At 44.4% G+C, this 21,151-nt stretch overlaps 1 protein-coding gene across 1 annotated transcript in view; it reads left to right on the forward strand.

The window, feature by feature from the left end:
• LOC142572645 (nose resistant to fluoxetine protein 6-like) overlaps positions 1–21,151 on the forward strand; it is a 41,860-nt gene that overhangs the window by 14,964 nt on the left and 5,745 nt on the right. The window contains exons 5-10 of the mRNA XM_075681952.1: positions 5,097–5,185; positions 6,225–6,404; positions 10,965–11,058; positions 11,301–11,387; positions 13,935–14,033; positions 19,750–19,915. Coding sequence (XP_075538067.1) covers positions 5,097–5,185; positions 6,225–6,404; positions 10,965–11,058; positions 11,301–11,387; positions 13,935–14,033; positions 19,750–19,915 — 715 coding nt within the window. The remainder of the gene's footprint in view (positions 1–5,096; positions 5,186–6,224; positions 6,405–10,964; positions 11,059–11,300; positions 11,388–13,934; positions 14,034–19,749; positions 19,916–21,151) is intronic.

The raw sequence follows: 21,151 nt of genomic DNA on the forward strand, positions 1-21,151 counted from the left end.
TACTGCAATAAGAAGGTAACAGGTGTCTCTACTCATACAATATGAGCTAAGGCATTCTTGAAAAGCTGGTAATCTTTGATGGTGGCTTTCAGTGCGGGAAGGTGATTCCACTCTGCTGCTGTACGAGGTATAAATGACTGAAAGAAAGCGTTAGTTCTACAAAATGGGACACAGACATTGTAGGCATGATCTAATCGCGATGATAGGTGACGTGGGAGAGGGATTAATTCGCTACGCAAGTGTGGATGATGAAACATCTTATGGAACAGAGAGATACGAAACACTTTTCGACTTGAGGCTAGGGATGGTAGATTAAGGCTTGATTTCGTTGAAGATATGCTAGCGGTCCTGTTATAGTTGGAAAGAATGAAGCGAACCGAGTTATGTTGGACCATTTCTAGTGACTGTATTAGGTTTTCATGATGAAGGCCCCAGATGGATGCGGCGTACTCTAGCTTCAGACGTATTAACGTTTTGTACAACAGCTGTTAGAGGGATGAGGGTGCTTTAGAAAAGTTGCGGTGGATGTAACCAAGCATACGATTAGCATTGTTAATTATGTATGTGATATGTACAGACCAAGTGAGAGTGGAAGTGATGTGTGCACCAAGGTACTTGTATGAGCCTACCGATTCTAAGAGGACATGATCTAAGGAATAAGTGGGGATACTGTTGCAAGTTCTGGATACGCGAAGAGATTTACATTTTGTGATGTTAAATTCCATTAGCCATGTTTTACACCACAATGAAATAGCGTTCAGGTCGGACTGAAGAGCGGTTACATCATCACTGCTTGTTATTTCTCTGAAGATTACGCAGTCATCCGCAAATAAATGGATATGAGAGGAAAAAGAAGGAAAATCGTTGATGTAGATTAGAAAAAGAAGAGGCCCGAGGACGGCCTTGTGAGACGCCGGAATGGACAGGGTTTGAGTGAGAGTTAAGATTATTAGCGAACGGTTTTCAAGGAAACACTCAATCCAAGCAAGAATTTTGGGGTCAATGTTCATGGGCTGTAGTTTGTGAAGTAGCACTTTATAAAGTGTGTCACAGAAAGCTTTGGAATAGTCTAAGAAAATGCGATCTGCCATTGAACGAGTATCAAGAATTAGGTGTAGCTTATGTATTAAAGAAGCCAGCTGCGTTTCACAAGAATGTTTTTTCGAAAGCCATGCTGCGAACTTGAAAAAAATGAGTTTGACTCAAGAAAGTTAGCAAGCTGTGAATATAGGATATGTTCTAATATCTTGCATGGGATACTGGTTAGTGAAATAGGCCGATAATTGAGAGGAGAATGCTTGTCACCTGATTTATAAAGTGGAATCACCTTACCGACTTTCCAATCAAGGTGCAGGTATACTGTGTCAAGCGATTGTTGAAAACGTTTTGCTAGTAAAATAGATGAATAAACAACAGTGCTCTGCAAAAATTTCACAGAAATTAGGTCATGGCCAGGAGCGGAGGAGAGACGCAATGATTTAATCCCGTTTTCGACGCCACGTGGTTCAATTGTAACTGGAAACATAGCCTGGTAATCATAACAAGGTGCAGTGGGGGGGGGGGGGAAACATTGCAGGTTACAGAAAAGTTTTGGGTAAATGTTTCATTGAGGACGGACGAGATATGATCACAGGGTATGGCATTCCTAGAGTTATCTACAAGAGTTATGGTGTCACCATCTTTTTGGTTAATAACGCGCTAGAATTTCTTAGTATCATTTGTTAACATGGACGGCAGCGTGCGACATAAAAAATTGTTTCTGGCGTTTCTTAGCGCTGATACATATTCGCTTGAAGCCAATCGGTAGGCACTCCAACGAGCTGCAATCGAGGAAAATTTTGCCGACCTGTACAATCGACTCTTCATTTGATAAGCGTCTTATATGAACATTACACCAGGGAGCTTCTGGCTTGCTAGTTACGATGTGAATGGGAATGTACTTGTTGGTTAGGTAACTTTTTCTACGAATATTGCCCAGTTAGTTTCTGCTGTACGGCTGTCGAAATGCTATTTCTCTATAATTCTCTATTAATCGCGTAATTACGGATGGTTACAGTTCTTTTGACATGTTTAGGTTGTGCGAGATTTAAGTGAAAAAAGAGTAAAGAGTGGTCGCTCATTCCTGGAACGTGAGTGATGTTGGAAACTAGGTCGGGCTGTGAGGCGAGAACGAGGTCAAGGGTATTAGCAGCAGAGTCTAGTCGGTTCAGTCACAAGCTGTTCGAGAGAAGAAACTGAGCACATTTCTAAAAATTCTTTAGCAAGCGTGAAAGTGGGTGTATCGCAGGGACAGTGGGAGACCAGGTTATGTTTGGCATATTAAAATCACCAAGCAAAAGTAATGGGCAGTTTGGTTAACGGGATGAAACGATGTTAATAACATCGTGTAATTCATTTAAGAAGTTCTGTGTACAGGTAGGGGGCCGATAACAGACCACAATAATAACTTTTTATGATTTAGGGCGACGCATGCCCAGACAGTTTCTAAAGGGGTGTTGATGTGGATGCACTGTGAAACGAGATTTTTTTTGTGATAGCGAGCAGTACGCCTCCTCCTTGTCGCGTAATGCGATCGCAGCGATAGATAGAGAAATTATTCGCAATAAGAAAAAGTTCGTGCTCTCGAATTTCAGGACGCAACCAGGTTTCAGTTAGCACTATGATATCAGCGCTGCAGCTGTCGATGGCGGAGTTAAGGCAGTCACGTCTGCTGATGATACTGCGGATGTTAGTAAAAAGAACGGATATCTGCGAAAAAGAACGTCCACATCCCCTCGCGCATCCCTACGGACTGTCGTGAGCCGAATTGGTGGGATTATCAGCTGGGGGCGGTTTCTGCGCGTGCTGTTTAACAGAGTTAGTAGGATGATTATCTAACGGCGGTTGCTGCGTATGCTCGTTAACGCAGTTAGATTCGGGATCATACATGTAGTATTTCTTATTCATTAGTAATTTGTTATATCGGAGCTTATACGGACCTCCGTCGTATTCACTTTTGGCAAACTCTGTGAATTTCTTTCGAGCGTGACGTGTAGCAGGTGAGTAATCTTCATTAACTATGACGTTTTTGTCCTTCAGCTTTTTTCGCGCAGAGAGGACTATCTCTTTTATCTTAAGGTTAGTAAATTTTACAATGATCGGACGTTGTTTTCCTGGCGAATATTGACCTAGGCGATGAGCGCGTTCAATGGCTGAATCCGGAAGAGTGTCAAGTGCGTCAGCCAAAACTACTTTAATTTTTTCTTCCGACTCAGCCCACGATTCCCGGTGGTCATCTAATCCATAAAAAATGAGGTAGCAGCGTCGTGATTGATCTTCAAGTTCGGTCTTCCATGATTGCAAAGAAGCAGAATTGATTGACAGCGACTGTACTGAGGTCTGGATGGTGGCTATTTCGTGATCAATTTGGTCAAGTGAGTTCGTTTTATCTTCTAGGTCATCTAGTCTTTTTTCGATAGCGCCAATTTTGATTTAAATATTTTTTGACTGGCTTTGATGGCTCTAATTTCAGTGACCATATCGGACTGGTTTTTTGCCGATTGCATGGATCGAGCCCGAAGACCTTTTAGAATATGAAATATGACTTTCATCTGTTCGCCTGGCTCATCAGGCAAGGACTGTAGTTCAGCCAAGGACTGTGAACGAGTCGGGGGTCCTGGGTTCGACTCAATATCTCCAGAGCATAGTAGTAAAAAAAACCATTGAAAAACAATCAACAGCAATATCACGGAGCACTCGTGGGCGCGGGAACAATAATAGGAAACGGTCACCGCTCTATCTGGCGTACATGGAAAAAACGTTACACACCTGTAGTGCGCAAAAGCGCGAAGCGTGAGACATGTTGAAAGTGATGGTCCCGCGCTCACTGAACAAACTGTCGGACTGGCGGCTTCTTATATGAACTGTGGTTGGTGACGTCATCGTGAACTTGGATGATGCGCAAAGACGGAGATGACGAGCGGAGCAGTACGGTAGGCGTAGTGCGGTTGATAGCAGTGCGGCGTCAATGGCATAGGGCTGGACAGGCATTCGGGTTCACCAGGAGGCAAGGGTGTGGTTGACAGCAGGAAAAACGGCAGGAACACCTGTAAAGCGCAAAAGCGCGAAGCGTGAGACATGTTGAAAGTGATGGTCCCGCGCCCACTGAAGAAACTGTCGGACTGGCGGCTTCTTATATGAACTGTGGTTGGTGACGTCATCGTGAACTTGGATGATGCGCAAAGACGGAGATGACGAGCGGAGCAGTACGGTAGGCGTAGTGCGGTTGATAGCAGTGCGGCGTCAATGGCATAGGGCTGGACAGGCATTCGGGTTCACCAGGAGGCAAGGGTGTGGTTGACAGCAGGAAAAGCGGCAGGAACACCTGTAATGCGCAAAAGCGCGAAGCGTGAGACATGTTGACAGTGATGGTCCCGCGCCCACTGGTACCACCGCGCACTTCGCTCCTATACGCCGTTTCACGGACCCGTCGCAGTGGCTTGCGGCTACGATGTTGCGATGCTGAGCTCGAAGTTCGCATTTCATTCGGGGCGAAATGCAAAAACCCTCATGTACAGGCGCCCAAATCTTTAACTGGTGTGCGCGAGCGGCGACTTTTCCTTGCGTCGGCGCCGTATGACGGGGCGAGGCTGGAAACAGCTTAGCAGACGATGGGCCCAGCTGAGCGCGCTTTGTCCGCATGCGCTTAGCCTCAGACTCTTTGCAGCCGCGCCCCGTCATACGGCGCTGACGCACGGAAAAGTCGCCGCTCGCGCACACCAGTTAAAGATTTGGGCGCCTGTACAGTGCATTGGGTGCACGTTAAAGAACTCCCAGGCGGTCAAAATTAACCCGGAGTGCCCCATTATGGCGTGCCTCATTACCATACCGTGGTTTTGGCGCGTAAAATCCCAGAATTCATTCACGGCGGGGCTTGAATGAATTGCGTTCCTCTCTTTTCAGCATTTGAGAAGATTAACTGTTGTTAATGTAACAGGTTCCTTTTCACAGCCTGTATCCTTGACGAGTGTACGTTTTTTGCAATAGTATGTTCCCTCGTCAGACGAGTTTTCGTCGAACACTTGACTATATTAGTGCTGTTCTTTATATGTTTTCAGAGCCATCTTGGCGGTCATCGCGACCGTCATTGTAGCTGCGACAAGCTTCGAGCTGCTCACAAGAAACTGGGACAAGGAGCGCAAGAACTGTACGTAGAAAGAACGCGTATATTGCTGCTGTCGAGCACAGTAGGTTTTCATTCGTTTCTCATTGACCAGCATGTCCAGCTGATTGTGTCGGCTCTTAGGATTCGTCGGAACTTGTGCCTACGACGCGGAGTTATCGCTATCGCTCGGAGTTGTGATGCCACTTCTGTAGACGGTGATTAGCAACTGATCAAAGAGATGATCTCGTGCTGTAAACTTGAAGTTGTGCCGACGAATGAGGTAGGATTGCATCATATAACAGAGCAACCGTACTTTTCTCGTGTAAGCTCGCGCTCTCGTGCGAAACTTCTCTGGTTAATCAACAACCTTGTGCTACGAAGTATTGACGAATGCACGCTATAGCGTTGCTTTCTAACCTGATTCCAGATGGTCATGATTCAGTGCCTTGACAAAGGCAAATTTTTTTTCTCTTGGCTCTTGTTCACGTAGCTGCACCAGATCACTGATAAAGGCCGGTAAGCACCAGGGAAAACTTTTTCATCAGCTATACCAGCTCCTCGTACGGCTACTTGAGATGATTGGTTCATGGTTCCAATCCGTTTTATTATGCCTTACGCTAGTCTCATGCACGTGTTCTCTAGACCTGTTCAGCGGTGCAGCAGCCGGCCCATGGTAAACCCAAAGAGGAGCTCTCCTAAAGGTGCGGCTTTCTGTCGTGGTTAACTGCCTTACCCTTATCAGTGTCAAAAAATTTTATTCTACGCAACAGCGAGTTTAAACTACACCTGCGATGACAGGTGTCGCAGTTGAAAACTCTGTAGTGATTCTCACCGTCCAGCGCGCGGAAATATAAGACATGAAAGTCTGACAGCGATACCTAATAAAGTATATTTCAGGCAGTCTTGGGATAATCTGTCACAGCTATCGTCATGTTTACCTGCCGCAAGGACTCACAAAAAAAGAAGAAGAAAAAAAGTTTAATTAAATCAACAACATTAAGGGCACAACAATTTCTGTTTACTGCGCCTAATTCTAGGCTGCCCCTTATAATTATGTTTGGTGATTTTTTTTTCTATACAGCCACTCGATACAAGTGCCTCGTAGCATTTTCTCTCATAACAAACACGAGGATCATCGTGGACGTCAGCAACAACCAGAATTCTGATGGAAACTCATTGCGTTTTATACATGGCATCCGCTTCCTGAGCATCTTCTGGGTTTGCCTCGGACATTCCTACGGAACAATCGCCGACAACATAAGTAAGCCGTCTGTTGACTCTATTATTTATTTGCACTTGAGTTCATAATGCCAGCTAATTGAAAGTTTCAAACAGAACGTATAATAATAAGCGCAACGGCACTAGCCCGTCACAAATCGTGGATGGCTTTCTACGACAATAAACTTGTGTCGCCCTTTCTGTCACACTTTTTTCAGCCCTTTACTGCACTTATTTGCCTGACCCAGATGGCATTTCAGAGAAGCTGTTCGTATAAAGGAGGACATATTTGCTGGAATACATATCACCGCTAACATTCTACTGGGCTTATGCCGAGCGAAGAGGGTCAAAATATTCGAGGGGATACTTAACGAAAGAACGAAGGAATGTGAAAATAATGCGCAGAAGATTTCTGCAGCCTCGAAGAAATACAGCGCATTTTCCAGTGCAGCTTTTTCTTTTGACAAGTTACACTGTGAATTTTAAGGGCCTGTAAATAAAGCGCACACTATAAAGCTTTGCCCGCATATGACTCAGTACATTGACTCTACTTCGTACAAGAGCAAACTCTCAGACACATTGTGTTCTCTTAGGACACCTGGTCAAAACGAGCTTATAACGCTTGTAGGACACCAAAATGAATCCGAACACTTTAAGTATTGCACGAAACATCAGGCATAACATTCCGCTCTTTTAGACGAAATATGAATTCGGTACTCCTGTCACTACTCAGAGGACAGCAGGCAAAACTCTACACGCTGGCACCATCGACATAGCTCACATCACCTAGGTACTTAATTATCGATGTCATGTTTAGTAATGGAAAATCAGATTAACTATGTACGCGCTTCATATAACACCCCTTACTCTTAGACAAAGGTACACCCTTTGGCGCGTATATCTGCCACACAACAATAATCGTCATCTGCTTTACTTGCGTTTCCTTTCTTGAAAACGCCGCGCCCGCTACTTTCCTGTCGGGCATGTTATGTCATGCTGATAACGCGCATGCCGTTCATTTACTGGGAAGTACCGGGCTCGCAGCGTTAAAGAAAGGAAATGCGGACGATTATTGTTGTGTGGCAAGATACGAGCCAAAGGGTCTAATTTTGTTTTAAAGTGCTATCGAGGAAGAAAACGACCATTCAATAAGTGTTTTGAAAGCCTCAATTAATCTACACCTCTGAAATAGCGAGTCTAAATTAGCAATAACACGGCCCCCATATTTTTCAAATGTAACATTACTGCCACCTTTGGGTCTCCGAGAATTTTTGCGAGCGTTTCATCAAACGTCTCTTAACAAGCAGAAAACGAATGTAGGAGTAATTATTGAACCAATTACCGCACACACTTCCACATTTGCCTTCAAATAAACACTGACCTGCTTGTGATTTCCTCCAGGTATAAATTTGGTCTATGAGGTCGTTCTTTTGGCACTCAGGGAAAACGCGCATACAACGTTTTCGAGCCTTTCTATAACCGCACTAGCCGCTTCGCTATAGCATAAGCTATACCGTCGACTTCGCCTGAATTTATTTATTTGTAGTTATACTTCCAAGGCCCGGGGGCACCCAATTTATCATTCACGAACAGTTATCTATGTTGCATAGAGGGAACCATTGATTTGTACTACTGTGATAACTGTGGTAGTTTAGAGAGCGTGAAACGTTAATTAGTTAGTGTCTCTGCGTATCGTGACCAGAGATATTGTTTTGGCCGACAAATGAGCATGGCAACTGATGTTCCTGTAACGTTACGTGAAATCTTAGCCCTGCCTTTCACAACAGCGACAGGCCTTAGGTTCTTTGTGGTCTTCCATTTCTTAAATTGCTCTTTTATAGTGACAGCAGTTAAGAGTTCTAAAGTGGGGTTGCTATCTCCGTCCGTCTGTCCGTTCAATGCGTTACGCTGATGACAATCGCTCTCCATATTGACATTAGAATCGTCGTCAAGCCGCCTCCACAAGCTCACCTTCATCACCAGCAAGCCAAGAAAAAAATAAATCCTTGGACATTATAACGTAAAGCTATCCCGAACTTTTCTATTCCAATTCTGCAATCAGCTCGCCACGATTGGTGAAAAACGTTTTCGGACCACCCCCACTTCACCTGCCTGCCACGCGACGTCACAAAACCGCGAAAACTAGCCGCGTCAAAGTGACACGTACACGTCAAAGGTACATCAATATAGCGAACAAAACTGAATTTTCTTCTGAATAGCCGCAGGCTGCCTCGTTCCGAAAGGAATAAAAGATGGCTGCCGCCGATCGCTCAGGCACTGCATGAGAACATGAGTTTATTCTCGTGTAATAAAACTTGTTGCGTGGCCGTGTAACGTTTTCGAGCACTTTCGGCTCGAAAACTAAAGTAATGTTCAACAGTCTCGGAAGAGAACAGAAATTGACAATAGGTAGCGAGGCACTGGAAGTGGTAAGGGAATACATCTACTTAGGGCAAATAGTGACGGCGGATCCGGATCATGAGACGGAAATAACCAGAAGAATAAGAATGGGATGGGGTGCGTTTGGCAGGCATTCTCAAATTATGAACAGCAGGTTGCCATTAGCCCTCAAGAGAAAAGTGTATAATAACTGTGTCTAACCAGTGCTCACCTACGGGGCAGAAACCTGTACGCTTACGAAAAGGGTTCTACTTAAATTGAGGACGACTCAATGAGCTATGGAAAGAAGAATGATGGGTGTAACGTTAAGGGATAAGAAAAGAGTAGATTGGGTGAGGGAACAAACGCGAGATAATGACATCTTAGTTGAAATCAAGAAAAAGAAATGGGGGGGGGGCATGGGCAGAACATGTAATGAGGAGGGAAGATAACCGATGGTCATTAAGGGTTACGGACTGGATTCCAAGGGAAGGGAAGCGTAGCAGGGGGCGGCAGAAAGTTAGGTGGGCGAATGAGATTAAGAAGTTTGCAGGGACGATATGGCCACAATTAGTACATGACCGGGGTTGTTGGAGAAGTATGGGAGAGGCCTTTGCCCTGCAGCGGGCGTAACCAGGCTGCTGCTGCTGCTGCTGCTGCTGCTGCTGCTGATGATGATGACGACCGCATTCTGCCAACTCTTCTTTGCTGAGGATCCGTTTTAGCCTCATTCTTAAGCTTCTGTTTCATGCCGCCGAGATTGTCGACGAGCCACTGTAAGCTACGTAAGGGAAAGCGGACCAATCACAGGCATCGGCACCACCCTCTTCATACGGTTAACAATGTTCAGTGCAGTGGCTCAGCCCCATCGAATCTCTCTCCACTTGAGTGTACTCCTCGCCTCTTGTGAGCCAATTAGAGAACACAAGCCGCTCAGTGTAGGCAATGTTATTCGTTTTTCAAGCAAATAAAAGTGACCTCCTATGAACGAGGAGAGCGTTTGATTGGTCTATTGAGACAACCCTGCAGGTGACCACCCGATGCTTGCGTTGGCGGTCACACAAATTTGACGTCAGGAGATTGGAATAAAAACATATTGGATTAGTTTTACGTTATAGGGCCCCTGTTTCATGTAATTCAAAGACCTGTATTTTTCGCTAGAGAACAAAATTCTTAAAATACCATTTGGGGTTGTCACATTTTTCCCCATGTATATGCAGTCTGCATACGATAAGGTTATGCACACATGCAAGCATGTCTATTAGGAGAGCGAATATAAAGAGAGGCCACCTCTTACATTGTTGACAAGTACACTGCCCCGTTTATTATGTACTTCCATTGCTACTTACATCAGTTAATTTTAAGCCTTAGTTTATTGTCATTAGTGTGTTCTCTAACGCGTGTTTATTGTCATCGTTTCTCGAGCAATAAGGAATGCTTCACATAGAACTGAGAGCGATACATTTCTCCGACACCTAAATTGTTCCCTTCAACTTGCTTGTGCGATGTTGCGATACCACTTGCCGAATTTACTATGCAACTAATAAAGGTTGAAGGACTTTCTCTAATTTGATAAAATATCTTTTGACCTATGAGATATAAGTTTTATACTATGTGTTTGCGTTGTGCATTATATGATGTTGTGTAGTGTCATTAGTGTTTAGTATTCGTATGTTGGTGTTGTTTTTTAGAAAGCCTACCTTTCCTGTTTACTTTGTGCGTTATTTTTTGCATGCATGAAAGACCAAGTTTTTGAACATGTTTAAAAGCTATAAAGAAAGGTCACAAGACGTCTATTCAGAGAGAAACTTCATCCGAAACCAGTGACAGATTAAACAAAGAAATTGCAGTTTCGCCCGAAAAGAGGAGCATTGATTGCGATAGCGAATTAGAGGACAAAATAAGGATAGTAGCTTTATCGGCGGTATAAACTTGTAAGCATAAGCGTATCAACTGATTTAACAAGCATGCTGTCACGCGCGCACAAGGAAACATGAACATATCTCACTCAATGACTGCGGACATTCGCTGTCATAACACTGCAGTGAGGAATCGCGGCAGCAGCAGTGAGCGAATCGCCCTAGTCAAAATTCCATAATGGTTTTTTTTTCCGGGCTTCCAAACATGCTTACTGTATATATAAAAAAATTATTTTATTTTAGTTGAACTTACGCTAATCACAGACATGTTCCACATATTAATATTATCGTGGTTTCTGTTTCAGCGAGACTGGTTAATGCTCTGCACTACTTCGAGCATTGGGAGAGTTTGATCGCAATAGCAGGTTTCTTGGCTGTGGACACATTCTTTTTCTTGAGGTAAGTTTTAGAAGCTTCCTTCCGACAAGGGCAAAAAATTCTCAAGCACGGACTTCCAAGGCGTATTTAATGAGTTTTGAAGTATTACCAAAGATTAATACTAATATTTCATAGATGTATAGCCTCTGTCTAAGCGCAGACTGTGCCAAACAGTCTTCACCAAAATTTCGGTGGCTATCGTTTACACTCTAGATAAGTTAACCGATGTTTTCATACTTTCTTTTCTGTGTTTTTTTTTTCAGTGGATTTTTGCTATACTATGCCCTCATGAAGCAAACTAGGAATCGTGTTGTTGTAACCTTGGTGGCAATCATCAGACGATTCATTAGGTGAGTTGAAGAAAAAAGCATTACGTCTATATCTTAAAACCACTGCTTTTTATCACAATCAGGGTGACCTGATTATTAATAAAAGGTCGCGATATCTCATTTGTTCTTTCTTGATACGGAAATAAACCTGTCACGCGGCCACGTCGAAATATCGTGAAATAATGAGAGCTGCAAGTCGACTGCGACCCACTCAGTACTATAGTTCTGAGAGCCGGGAAAAGGACAGTGATCGCAGTTCAAGGACGATAATGGGAACTTTAGCTGCGCTTCTACTTTAGCTGGACTACCTAGAAGAGAAAAATGAGAGCTATCGCGTTTGAAACGTGGCAAATCGATCAGCAGTGATCAAACGACGTGTCTCAGGCTGGATCTTGCAATGCAGCCAAAATGTGCAGTACTGCGGTATCCCATTCACTGTCATTTCCCTTCACAAGGTGACCGAAGGGAGAAAAGCCCCTGCGCAGGCATTCTCGTGTTGATTTTGCTGCCCAACACAAATAAATAAATAAATAAATAAATACACAAACAAGGAACCAAACGGACGTGGTGTTAAATAAGGAGGCTTTTATTGACAATTAAAATTTATTATATTAAACGTTATGTCAGTTCACTCGGTGCATAATATGTTTCCCATGAGTAACTGTACTACTTGGGTGTTGGAAGCACTCCTTTTCTGAAAAATCGGCACTTTGTTGACGCCAGTTCAAGTGTATCGGTGCTTGCCTGAATAGCTGCGCGATGCACTTTCTTTGTCCGCATTCAGTTGTCGCCGTGTCGTACGTTTCAACCAGGGCCGGTATAATGTGATGATTCCATTCCCCTCCATTCCATTCTTCTTTATCATCCACCGTTCGCCACTGACTGATTTCTGTAAACACGTGGCCTGAGCGCCGCTCTGCCCACTATTGAAACGCGAGAACGAATAACACTGCTATAGAATGGTCACATCCAAGTCACAGAGTCCACGTTCTTTACAATCGGCATGTTCCGTTCATGTTTTAAATAGTTCTTGAGCGGCGTTCATTAATTTCGGCCAACCGAGTTCTCTTGAGTCGCGTGAGGAAAAGAAATATTATATTCCGTGGTTTAACGTGCCAAAACAAAGACCGAGTTGATTATGAGGCACGCCTTAGTAGCGCACTTTGAATTAAGACAACCTGGTGGTCTTTAACGCGCACCTAATGCATGATACACGAGTGTTTTGCAGTTCGCTCCGATCAGAATGCGGCAGCGGTGGCTGGGAATCATACCCGCGACCTGAAGCTCGGCATGCAGCGCAACTCCACAGCCACTGAGCTACCAGGGCGGGTGTTCCGGGATGAATAAAGGTGACAAGACGTCTAACCAGAGAGAAACTACATCCAACACCACTGCCAGAGGAAAAAAAAGTCGTAGTTTCGCTTGAAAGGCGAAGCATCGATTGCGATAGCAAATCAGTGGACAGCTATATACGAAGTAAGGATAGTAGTTTTACAGGGTATATAAACTTGTAAGCATAAGCGTACTAAATGATTTAACAAGCGTGGTGTTACGCGCGCACAAGAAAACAAGAGAACATCTCACTCCATGATTGCGAAAAAATACTGCATAGCACCGACGCAACGCTAGACCCAGTACAAATCGCTTTGTTTTGTAAAAGATAGGCGACCTTTACACTCTACCAGGGTAGACTCCAAATAAGAGGACAGCAGCTCAAGAAACGCTCCATTACTCATGCCTACTTGGTTTTGAAAGAGGACACCCCACTGAGTTCTATCAATTCGCGTACCACTACAAACACTTCATCGTGGGCATTTGAGTAATAAGGGTTCTCTATGTTCAAAGCAAAGGAAGTCCTGGCTCCAGGTAGGCCATCCTTTAACACTTCTAAGAAGTCTGCTGAACTTCAGAGGAGCGAACGGTTCCGCTGGCTTCAAGGTGTTCAGATGGCGCTTAAGGGAGCTGCTCATTGTTTTTTTGCCAGGATCCGCCTTCTGTCACAATAACTCTGAGTGGGCAGACCACCTTACGGGTCTTCGCCGTGAAGAAGACCTGAAGCCGGTCGTTACCGCACTTTTCCGCTGCCTTCGCCCACCATTCTTGGTTGCACTTCTCTAGCAATACCCCTGCGTTCTTTTCTGCTTGGGCAGATTTCATCGATGCAGGCCTAAAATGTTTTTCTGTTGCTTTGAAGGTTTTTTTCATTGAAGAAATGAGTGCGGTAAACAACAAAACCTCCCTCGTATGACTGCAGCAAGGTCAACCCATTTTGAGGGAAATGGTTCACCACTGGGCGGAAAATGTTCTTTCTGTCCTGTCCCAACAACTGATCCAAGAGCTTGCGCCAATTTCAGTTTTAACTAGTTTGTTCACATTGTGCCTGGACTTCATCGCTCTGGAATTCAGGGAGACGAAGTGCAGCGACCTACGAGCCCATTGAAGCTAGGTACGAAACTGTTTGCCTTTTCCCTCGGAGTGTCTACAACCGCTACGACGGTCGGCAGCCGGGAACAGGGGCACGAGCCATATGACCCCCAGCGTGTTATGAGGCACATTAGTGCATCGCAGGAACGCGTCCAAGATTCTGGCAACAAAGACCATTTGCATGACATCATCAAACCGGCACGGCAAGTCCCTGAACATCAAGGCACTGACGGCCCGCCTCCGGTGACCATGGTGGAACCCAGTCAAGGCAAGAGTAAGAGACCTCATCTTGATGAGACACCCAATGAGGAGAAGGACAATGCTTCAAACTATGACCGAAGCGATTATGAAGCCACTGAGTGTGATGAAGAACCTTTCAAATTCGTGACCTATAAAAAGAAAAAAAGTGAAGGAATCCTAGTGGTGTTCCGACCATCAGAACAAGGACGCAATTTTTGGCAAATGAATCCAAATCATGCTTCATCAGAAATCGCCTCGGCGGAAAAGGAAAAAGTTCAAACGTTCCGAGTTAACAGAGACGGCAGTTTTTCAGTGAGTGTTACCTCAGTGGCATCTGCGAAAAAATTGCTTTCATTGCACGAAGTGGCAGGACTAAGTGTTAAGCCCTACATAGAGCTTCGTACACTCAAAATGTCAAAAAGATTCCTCACGTGCCACTTCAGTACACTGAAGGGCAACCGCTCGAGTGTTTGAAAGATTTTAGAGCAATATGAGACCGCCGACAAGAATGATACTACAGTCTGGAGGATAGCACAATTGAATCGCGCTCTATGCACAGTGTAATCCTTCACTTTAAATATGGCAAGGCAGTTTCTCAGAGTATCCACTTAGGCTTTACCAGCCTCCCGGTGCAATACATTGGTCCTGGCTTGAGGTGTTATAAACGCCAGAGGTTTGGATGCCTGGCAAAAAACTGTCGTGGGACACGTCGGTGTAAAGTCTGCTCCGAGAACCATGAGCATGTTGAATGCAAGTCTGTGAGACAGCCTAAATGTGCAAATTGTGCGGGTAATCATACGCCTTCTTTCTCAGGATGTCCACAGAACAAGTTCAAGTTGAAGTTTATTGTTATTGCATGTACAAGAAACGGGCTTACATATTATATACAGCATCAGGAGGTCCCAGAGGGAGAAACTGCCAGGGGGACTTTTTATCATTAGTGGGTACATAAGCGTATTAGACAAGTAAGTAGAGGGCGAACAAAAAAGAACTAAAAAAAACGCGTCAAGAAATACAATTCGTAGGGAACAAGTTATATTGAATAGAAAACAATTACATATGTATAAAAACAGCGTTATACGGTACTATCACAATAAATAATCATAAGGAGGAATATCTAGTAATGTGTAGCGAAAAATTTGGCTGATCTGCATATTACTAACAAAGAAAAATACAAAGTGTTTTACAGAAAAATGAACCCTAATGATACAATAATAAAAGTAATGTAAAGAAAATGTAATAATTATGAAAATGTATTTATGACAAATGAAAAGATGGTTCTGCCAACAGTATTATTTTCATATTGTGTTTAAAAACTGCAATAAAAGAGATGACTTAATATTAGTAGGGATGTGATTGGCCGCATCCATGCTATGTAAACATGAATTAATTGATGGGAAGCAACCACGATAAAAGGAGCCCCTTGCGAATATTGGTGCAGTGAGCCCAGTGAATAATCGCCAGTTACAGCAACTACACAAAAACTAAAAGAACCATTGTATTCGTTGGCATTAAAGCAGCAAGCCGCGCAAGGGTCTCAGAGACAGCGGAGTCATCATTCCGCTACGGCCACTGAAGGCCACACATCACAACAATATCGGCGACCTAACCTGGGACAACCTCAGCGGTTTTCTCAGAACACCCCCCAGCAATCACCTCAGGCGGCGACTGGAACATCGACATGCCTTTGGTCACACGTCGCAAGACAACCGATCCTCTCCACCGGCTTGGCGTCGATACGTGAAGAACAGCCCAGCGTCAAATCAAAACCAGCTCCGATGGGTGGGCCATCGCGGGAAGCAAATGCCGCGTACAGGCCTACAATAATTTCATTTCCGACGGAAGACGCCGTCAAAGCCGTCGCTCGGTGCAAGTACTTCCAGTATGCTGGTTTCTGTGCCGGGAAAGCTCTCACTTTTCGTGTCGCGCTTGGCCCCTTCGATGACTTTCAAGGAAATCTGTGCTACGCTAAACAATTCGCCGACGATTACGAGACTCCCTAATATGAATTTGAGCGCAGCTCTATACGTGTTTTCATTTCGCGATATATTGGCTGGCGTGGACAATCTGTATCTTGCGGCACATTGCAAACAGAGCGAAGTGTTGCGCCACTGCCTCGCTAATCGGAAGATCGCTAGAGGCAGTGCGTGGGTGACGCCTGGGCCAGAGTCACAGCAGCCGCCGCAGAGAGACCTCCGCTCATGCAGCGCTTTGTTTCAATATATGGTACCGGTAGACGCGCTCGCCGCATGCCATCGGCGAACAGACGATATAGCGCTACTATGGCGCCGTCTAGTAGCGGTCGTCGCTGCAGAGCCCGTCTTGCGCGGCACTAGGCTTTTCTTCTCATGCTTTCACCATACCCTCCTTCTCCGAGTTCGCCTCTTTCCGCTGTACCCTCATCGTCTGCTTTCCTCCTAGCTCTCTTCGCTATCGCCGTCTTTCATCGCCCGCTTCGCGTTCGCTTTTTCATCATTCGCTGCTAGTTCATGCGGTTACGCCGAATTACGGCGACTCAAAGCCCAGGAACGGGCGCCTATGAGCTGTGCTCTAAAAAGTTAAGTGATGTCAAGTGCCAAAATCCCAAAGCGAAGGGTGAAAGTTACGTTTCCTTCCGGATCACAATAAACGCGAATGTATTCCAAAAAATCAACTCAGAAAACATTTGACCGAAGGGTTGCATGTTCAGGTCATTTAACGGCTGACACAATGCATCCAGGGACACTAGTGATAAAATCATGTAATTTCTTTTCCAACCTCGTTAATGAAGTGTTCCATTTTTCAGCAAAAGGTTCGTGGTCTACACACGAAGTCCTTCTATTTCTATGAGAGCGTGCTACCCTGCACATACCATGGTATTTGCTTTACTGAAACTTGGCTTTGCAAAGACTCACTGTCTAAGAATTACTTCGTACCGGAATACGCAGTTCATAGATGTGACCGCGTGTATGATGCGCGTGTTAAATACGGCGGTGGTGTGCTAAATGCCGTGCGGAACAATCTTAGCGTCATAAGGCGTGCGGACCTTGAAGCTGTACTAGAAATGTTGTAGGCTGATATTGCTGTTAAGTGCGGCAAAAATTTGCTGCTCTGTGCAGCCTACTTTTCTCCTAACACAAGTAACGCACAGTATTCTGAGCATATGAATACCTAGTTGAGGTTATTGATGCTGCAAAATATAATGTCCTGGTAGCTGGCGATTCCAATGTTCCGTGTATCTTTTGGGATTCTTAACTGCCGAAATACATATCTTTATCATCCCCTCGCTGTGATGCGCTGTTCTTCTTTATCGAATTACTTGGATTAACGCAGTTTAACACGGTTCAAAATAACGCTGGAAATGTTTTAGATCTCATTCTGGCTAATTTCTGTGTTTATGATGTTTCTGTTGCTGTTAGCAGTTTAGTTCCTGTTGATCAATGGCACGTTCTGCTCAAAATCGCAAATTTTCTAGAGGCGATTTCTAGAGTTTGTCGAAGAGCGCGTAAAATGCGATCCCAAACGTTTCTGCACCTATGTAGGAAAGTACAGTTCTGAGTGGGCTGGGAGAGAGAGAGAGAGCACAACATTATTGATTGCCCAGGATGGGTTCAGGGATGGGGAAGGTTGGGAGTCCCTTCTCTCTCCCCTCAGCCATCGCCCAGGAGCCCCTGCTCCGTGGCGGCAGCCCCGGGCATCCAGACAGCCCGGGACTGAAGCTCGGCGTCCGAGCTGAGCAGTACCGTCCCCCATTGCCCCGTTGTAGTTTCCATTTTTCTTGTTTTGTCTGTGGGGATGATTGCAGGGCAGGCCCACAGTGAACGGTCTGAGATTATTGTCATAAATCATCCTTGGCGTCACATTCCTAGAAACTGGGGCAATATGACCAATGCATTCGCTGAAAAATTTGCTTCGGTTTTCTTGAATCCAGCGCATGCTCCCAGCTCTGGTGATTGGCAGTATAGGTGCAGTGACCATTTAAACATTTCATTTATTTCAGAACACAATATCGCTGAGGCTGTAAGTAAGTTCAAAGCAAAGCATTCACTTGCTTACGACCGAATAGCACGTTTGTCATCAATGGCCCTTCTACTTTTATTCTTGCTTTGCATAAAAGTGTCTTTTGTTCTTGTTGGAAGAATAAAGTAGTTCTGCCCGTTACTAAAAGTGTCACCATCAGCGAAATAAAAATTATCGCCCCGTGTTCCTCTTGTCTCCGTTTGAAAAAGTGTTTGAAATAGCTGTTTATACATCTTTCGTTTTTTTAGCGTAAGACTAGCATATGCCAACATGGTTTTGTCCTTGGTAGGTCTGTGGAAACAATGCTTATTTCTTTTCTTGATGCTGCGGGGCCCGCTGTTGCAAACAGACATACTATACTTCGACCTGCCAAAAACATTCGATGTTGTTTCTCATAGCCTTCTTATCCATAAACTCTTGAGTTACTTCATTAGCCCCAGCCTGTACACACTGATAAAAGCTACTTGTACACTCCGTTAAATTACGTTCGCGTTGGTGCTAAGTACTCTTTGACTTATGAATCAACTTTCAGTATTCCGCGAGGGTCTACCTTAGGCCTATTATTTTTCGATATCTTTGTTAATAATCTTTAAGAATGTTTGCGGCATTCTCATCTCCTTTTGTACGCTGAAGATAATAAACTTTACCGTGAAATAGAATCAGCTAGGAATCCGAATTATTACAGGAAGATGTGCATTCTGTCGCGTAGTGGTGTGCTTCCATCTTTTTGCGCATTAATCCAGGTAGGAGACCTGTTGTTTCCTTTCGATAACATGTTTCAAGCATTGCCAATGCATCCTACAGTAAGTTAGGCCTCATATCAAGCATAACAAAAACGTTTGGCGAATGTCAACTGCATTGTTCTTTTGTACTCTTCTTCTGTCGGTGAGAAGTTAGAGTTTAGTTCTGTTGTATGTAAATTTATTAATTTGACTAATGTGACAAAAAATATATGTGTTCGGTGACGTTTCATTCGTATCCTGTACGGTCGATATCTGGGACGCCATGTGGCGTCCTATGCCTATAAGCGTGTACCGCGTTTTGCCTACAAGCGTGTACCGCGAATATTTAATGTTGGACCCTTGGAAATAAAGCGGAAATATCGTGGTTACTTATTCTTGTGTAAACTAATTCGCAACAACTTCTCCTGTCCGCGGTTACTGTCGGCTGTAATGTTCCGCGTGCCTCGCCAAAATTTGCGTGACCCGAGCATTTTATACGTGAATTCAGCTTGCACCTCTAACGCTATAACAATTCCTGCAACACAGCAAAATACCTTGCGTTGTGACCTTGATTTTGTTGGCTCTTGCATTTGCTCTTTATGTGACTTCTATTTCTAATTTCACTCAATTTTTCTTGCATCTTTTACTATTTCTCGTTCAGGTTTTCTGTTTTGTTTTCTGTTTTCCGTCCTTTGTGTAACACAAGTGCACAAATCATAAGGCGTAACGCTGTTGTTGGGCACTTTCAGAAATAAATAAAATGAATACTCAAAGCGCGCTGTATTGGTGACTTGCGAACGTCCTACGAGAGCGTGCGGGACCAGAACAGTTGCTATCCTTACAGTAACGGCATAAAAAAACAGAAAAAAACCTTGTACACCGCTTATGATATAGCATATAAAAGGAAGATTAATGCAAGTAACTTCGCAAGTGCAATAATGAGTATAAGATTTGAAACGGGGGCTTTTGGAACAAGCACGCTTTTCTTTGCCTCGCAGGACGACTGTCCCACTTTTCTTCGTCATCATGTGCATGCACCTGCTGCCACTCATCGCATCGGGGCCCAACTCTAAGGAATTATACAACAAATTCTATGCTGAAATTCGGAAGCACTGGTGGGACTTCCTGTTTCATATGCGTAACTGGAGGGGAGACCAAGAAATAGTGAGTGTGAAGATATCCTTTCTCTTTTCGGTTCTGGTGGCGGAGCTTGGGACAAAAAATGCATTAAGAGGGACAGAGTATTCATGGGACCCTTCGGTCGTTGACAGTAGAGGCCACAGCCTGCATCAAAGCAGTAAATCTAACGGCCGACGCTGCTAGCATAATATAGAAGATAACGTTGGGAAAGATAAGCTCAAAAGAATAAACAGTAATTTTCGCATGATTCTGATGGTCAGCGTGGAATTTCACTAGCTCAACCCATAACGATAATTACATGATGTCGATTTGATGTCCTGCAGCTCTCTTCAGACAGCTACATGACATCAAACAATCTTATGTCTTACAAGGCATTTGTTTCCTAATGCCATCACCCGCCGTGGTTGCTCAGTGGCTATGGTGTTGGGCTGCTGAGCACGAGGTCGCGGGATCGAATCCCGGCCACGGCGGCCGCATTTCGATGGGGGCGAAATGCGAAAACACCCGTGTACTTAGATTTAGGTGCACGTTAAAGAACCCCAGGTGGTCAAAATTTCCGGAGTCCTCCACTACGGCGTGACTCATAATCAGAAAGTGGTTTTGGCACGTAAAACCCCAAATATTATTATTATTATCCTAATGCCATCATACAGGTGCCGTAAATGTAAAAAATGGCATTCGCACGCTATGATACCGAGAAACAAAGGTGGATTATAATCAAAACAAATATAAACTGCTCCCTTCGGATACACTGTTCAGAATTACCAGCGCGAGCGTTATAGACTCCTAAAAAAAGGGACTGTCGTTTGGATAATGAATTTAGATAGTCTTTAAATTACCCGCACACTTCTTGTAGCCGGATTTATGTCCTTATAGAATCGTCCCTTATACTATACGTGCTGCCTATACACTTTTCACTGCGATTACCATTTTTACGATACGCACTTTGCGGAATGTTTCAATGTCTCCAACCCTTTTCTCGCCTCCACAAGGCAGACCATGGTCTAATGGGTCGAGCCTAAGGCTGCTGGGCAGAGGGAACCATATTCGAAACCAAATGTAGGATTTACTAGGGTCTCTGAGTACGTGACACAGGGTATGCGCCACTCTTCGATGAACCTCTTTCACGCCAACGTGGGTCACGCCAACCTGGAAAACACGAACCTCTTTGACGCCAACCTAGAAAACAAAGCACGACACATTCAGCATAGACAGGGTGAGAAAACACTGGCACGTGCAACGCGCCGCTGAAGTAAAAGC

Source organism: Dermacentor variabilis, chromosome 1 (assembly GCF_050947875.1).
Source record: "Dermacentor variabilis isolate Ectoservices chromosome 1, ASM5094787v1, whole genome shotgun sequence".
Lineage (NCBI taxonomy): Eukaryota > Metazoa > Arthropoda > Arachnida > Ixodida > Ixodidae > Dermacentor > Dermacentor variabilis.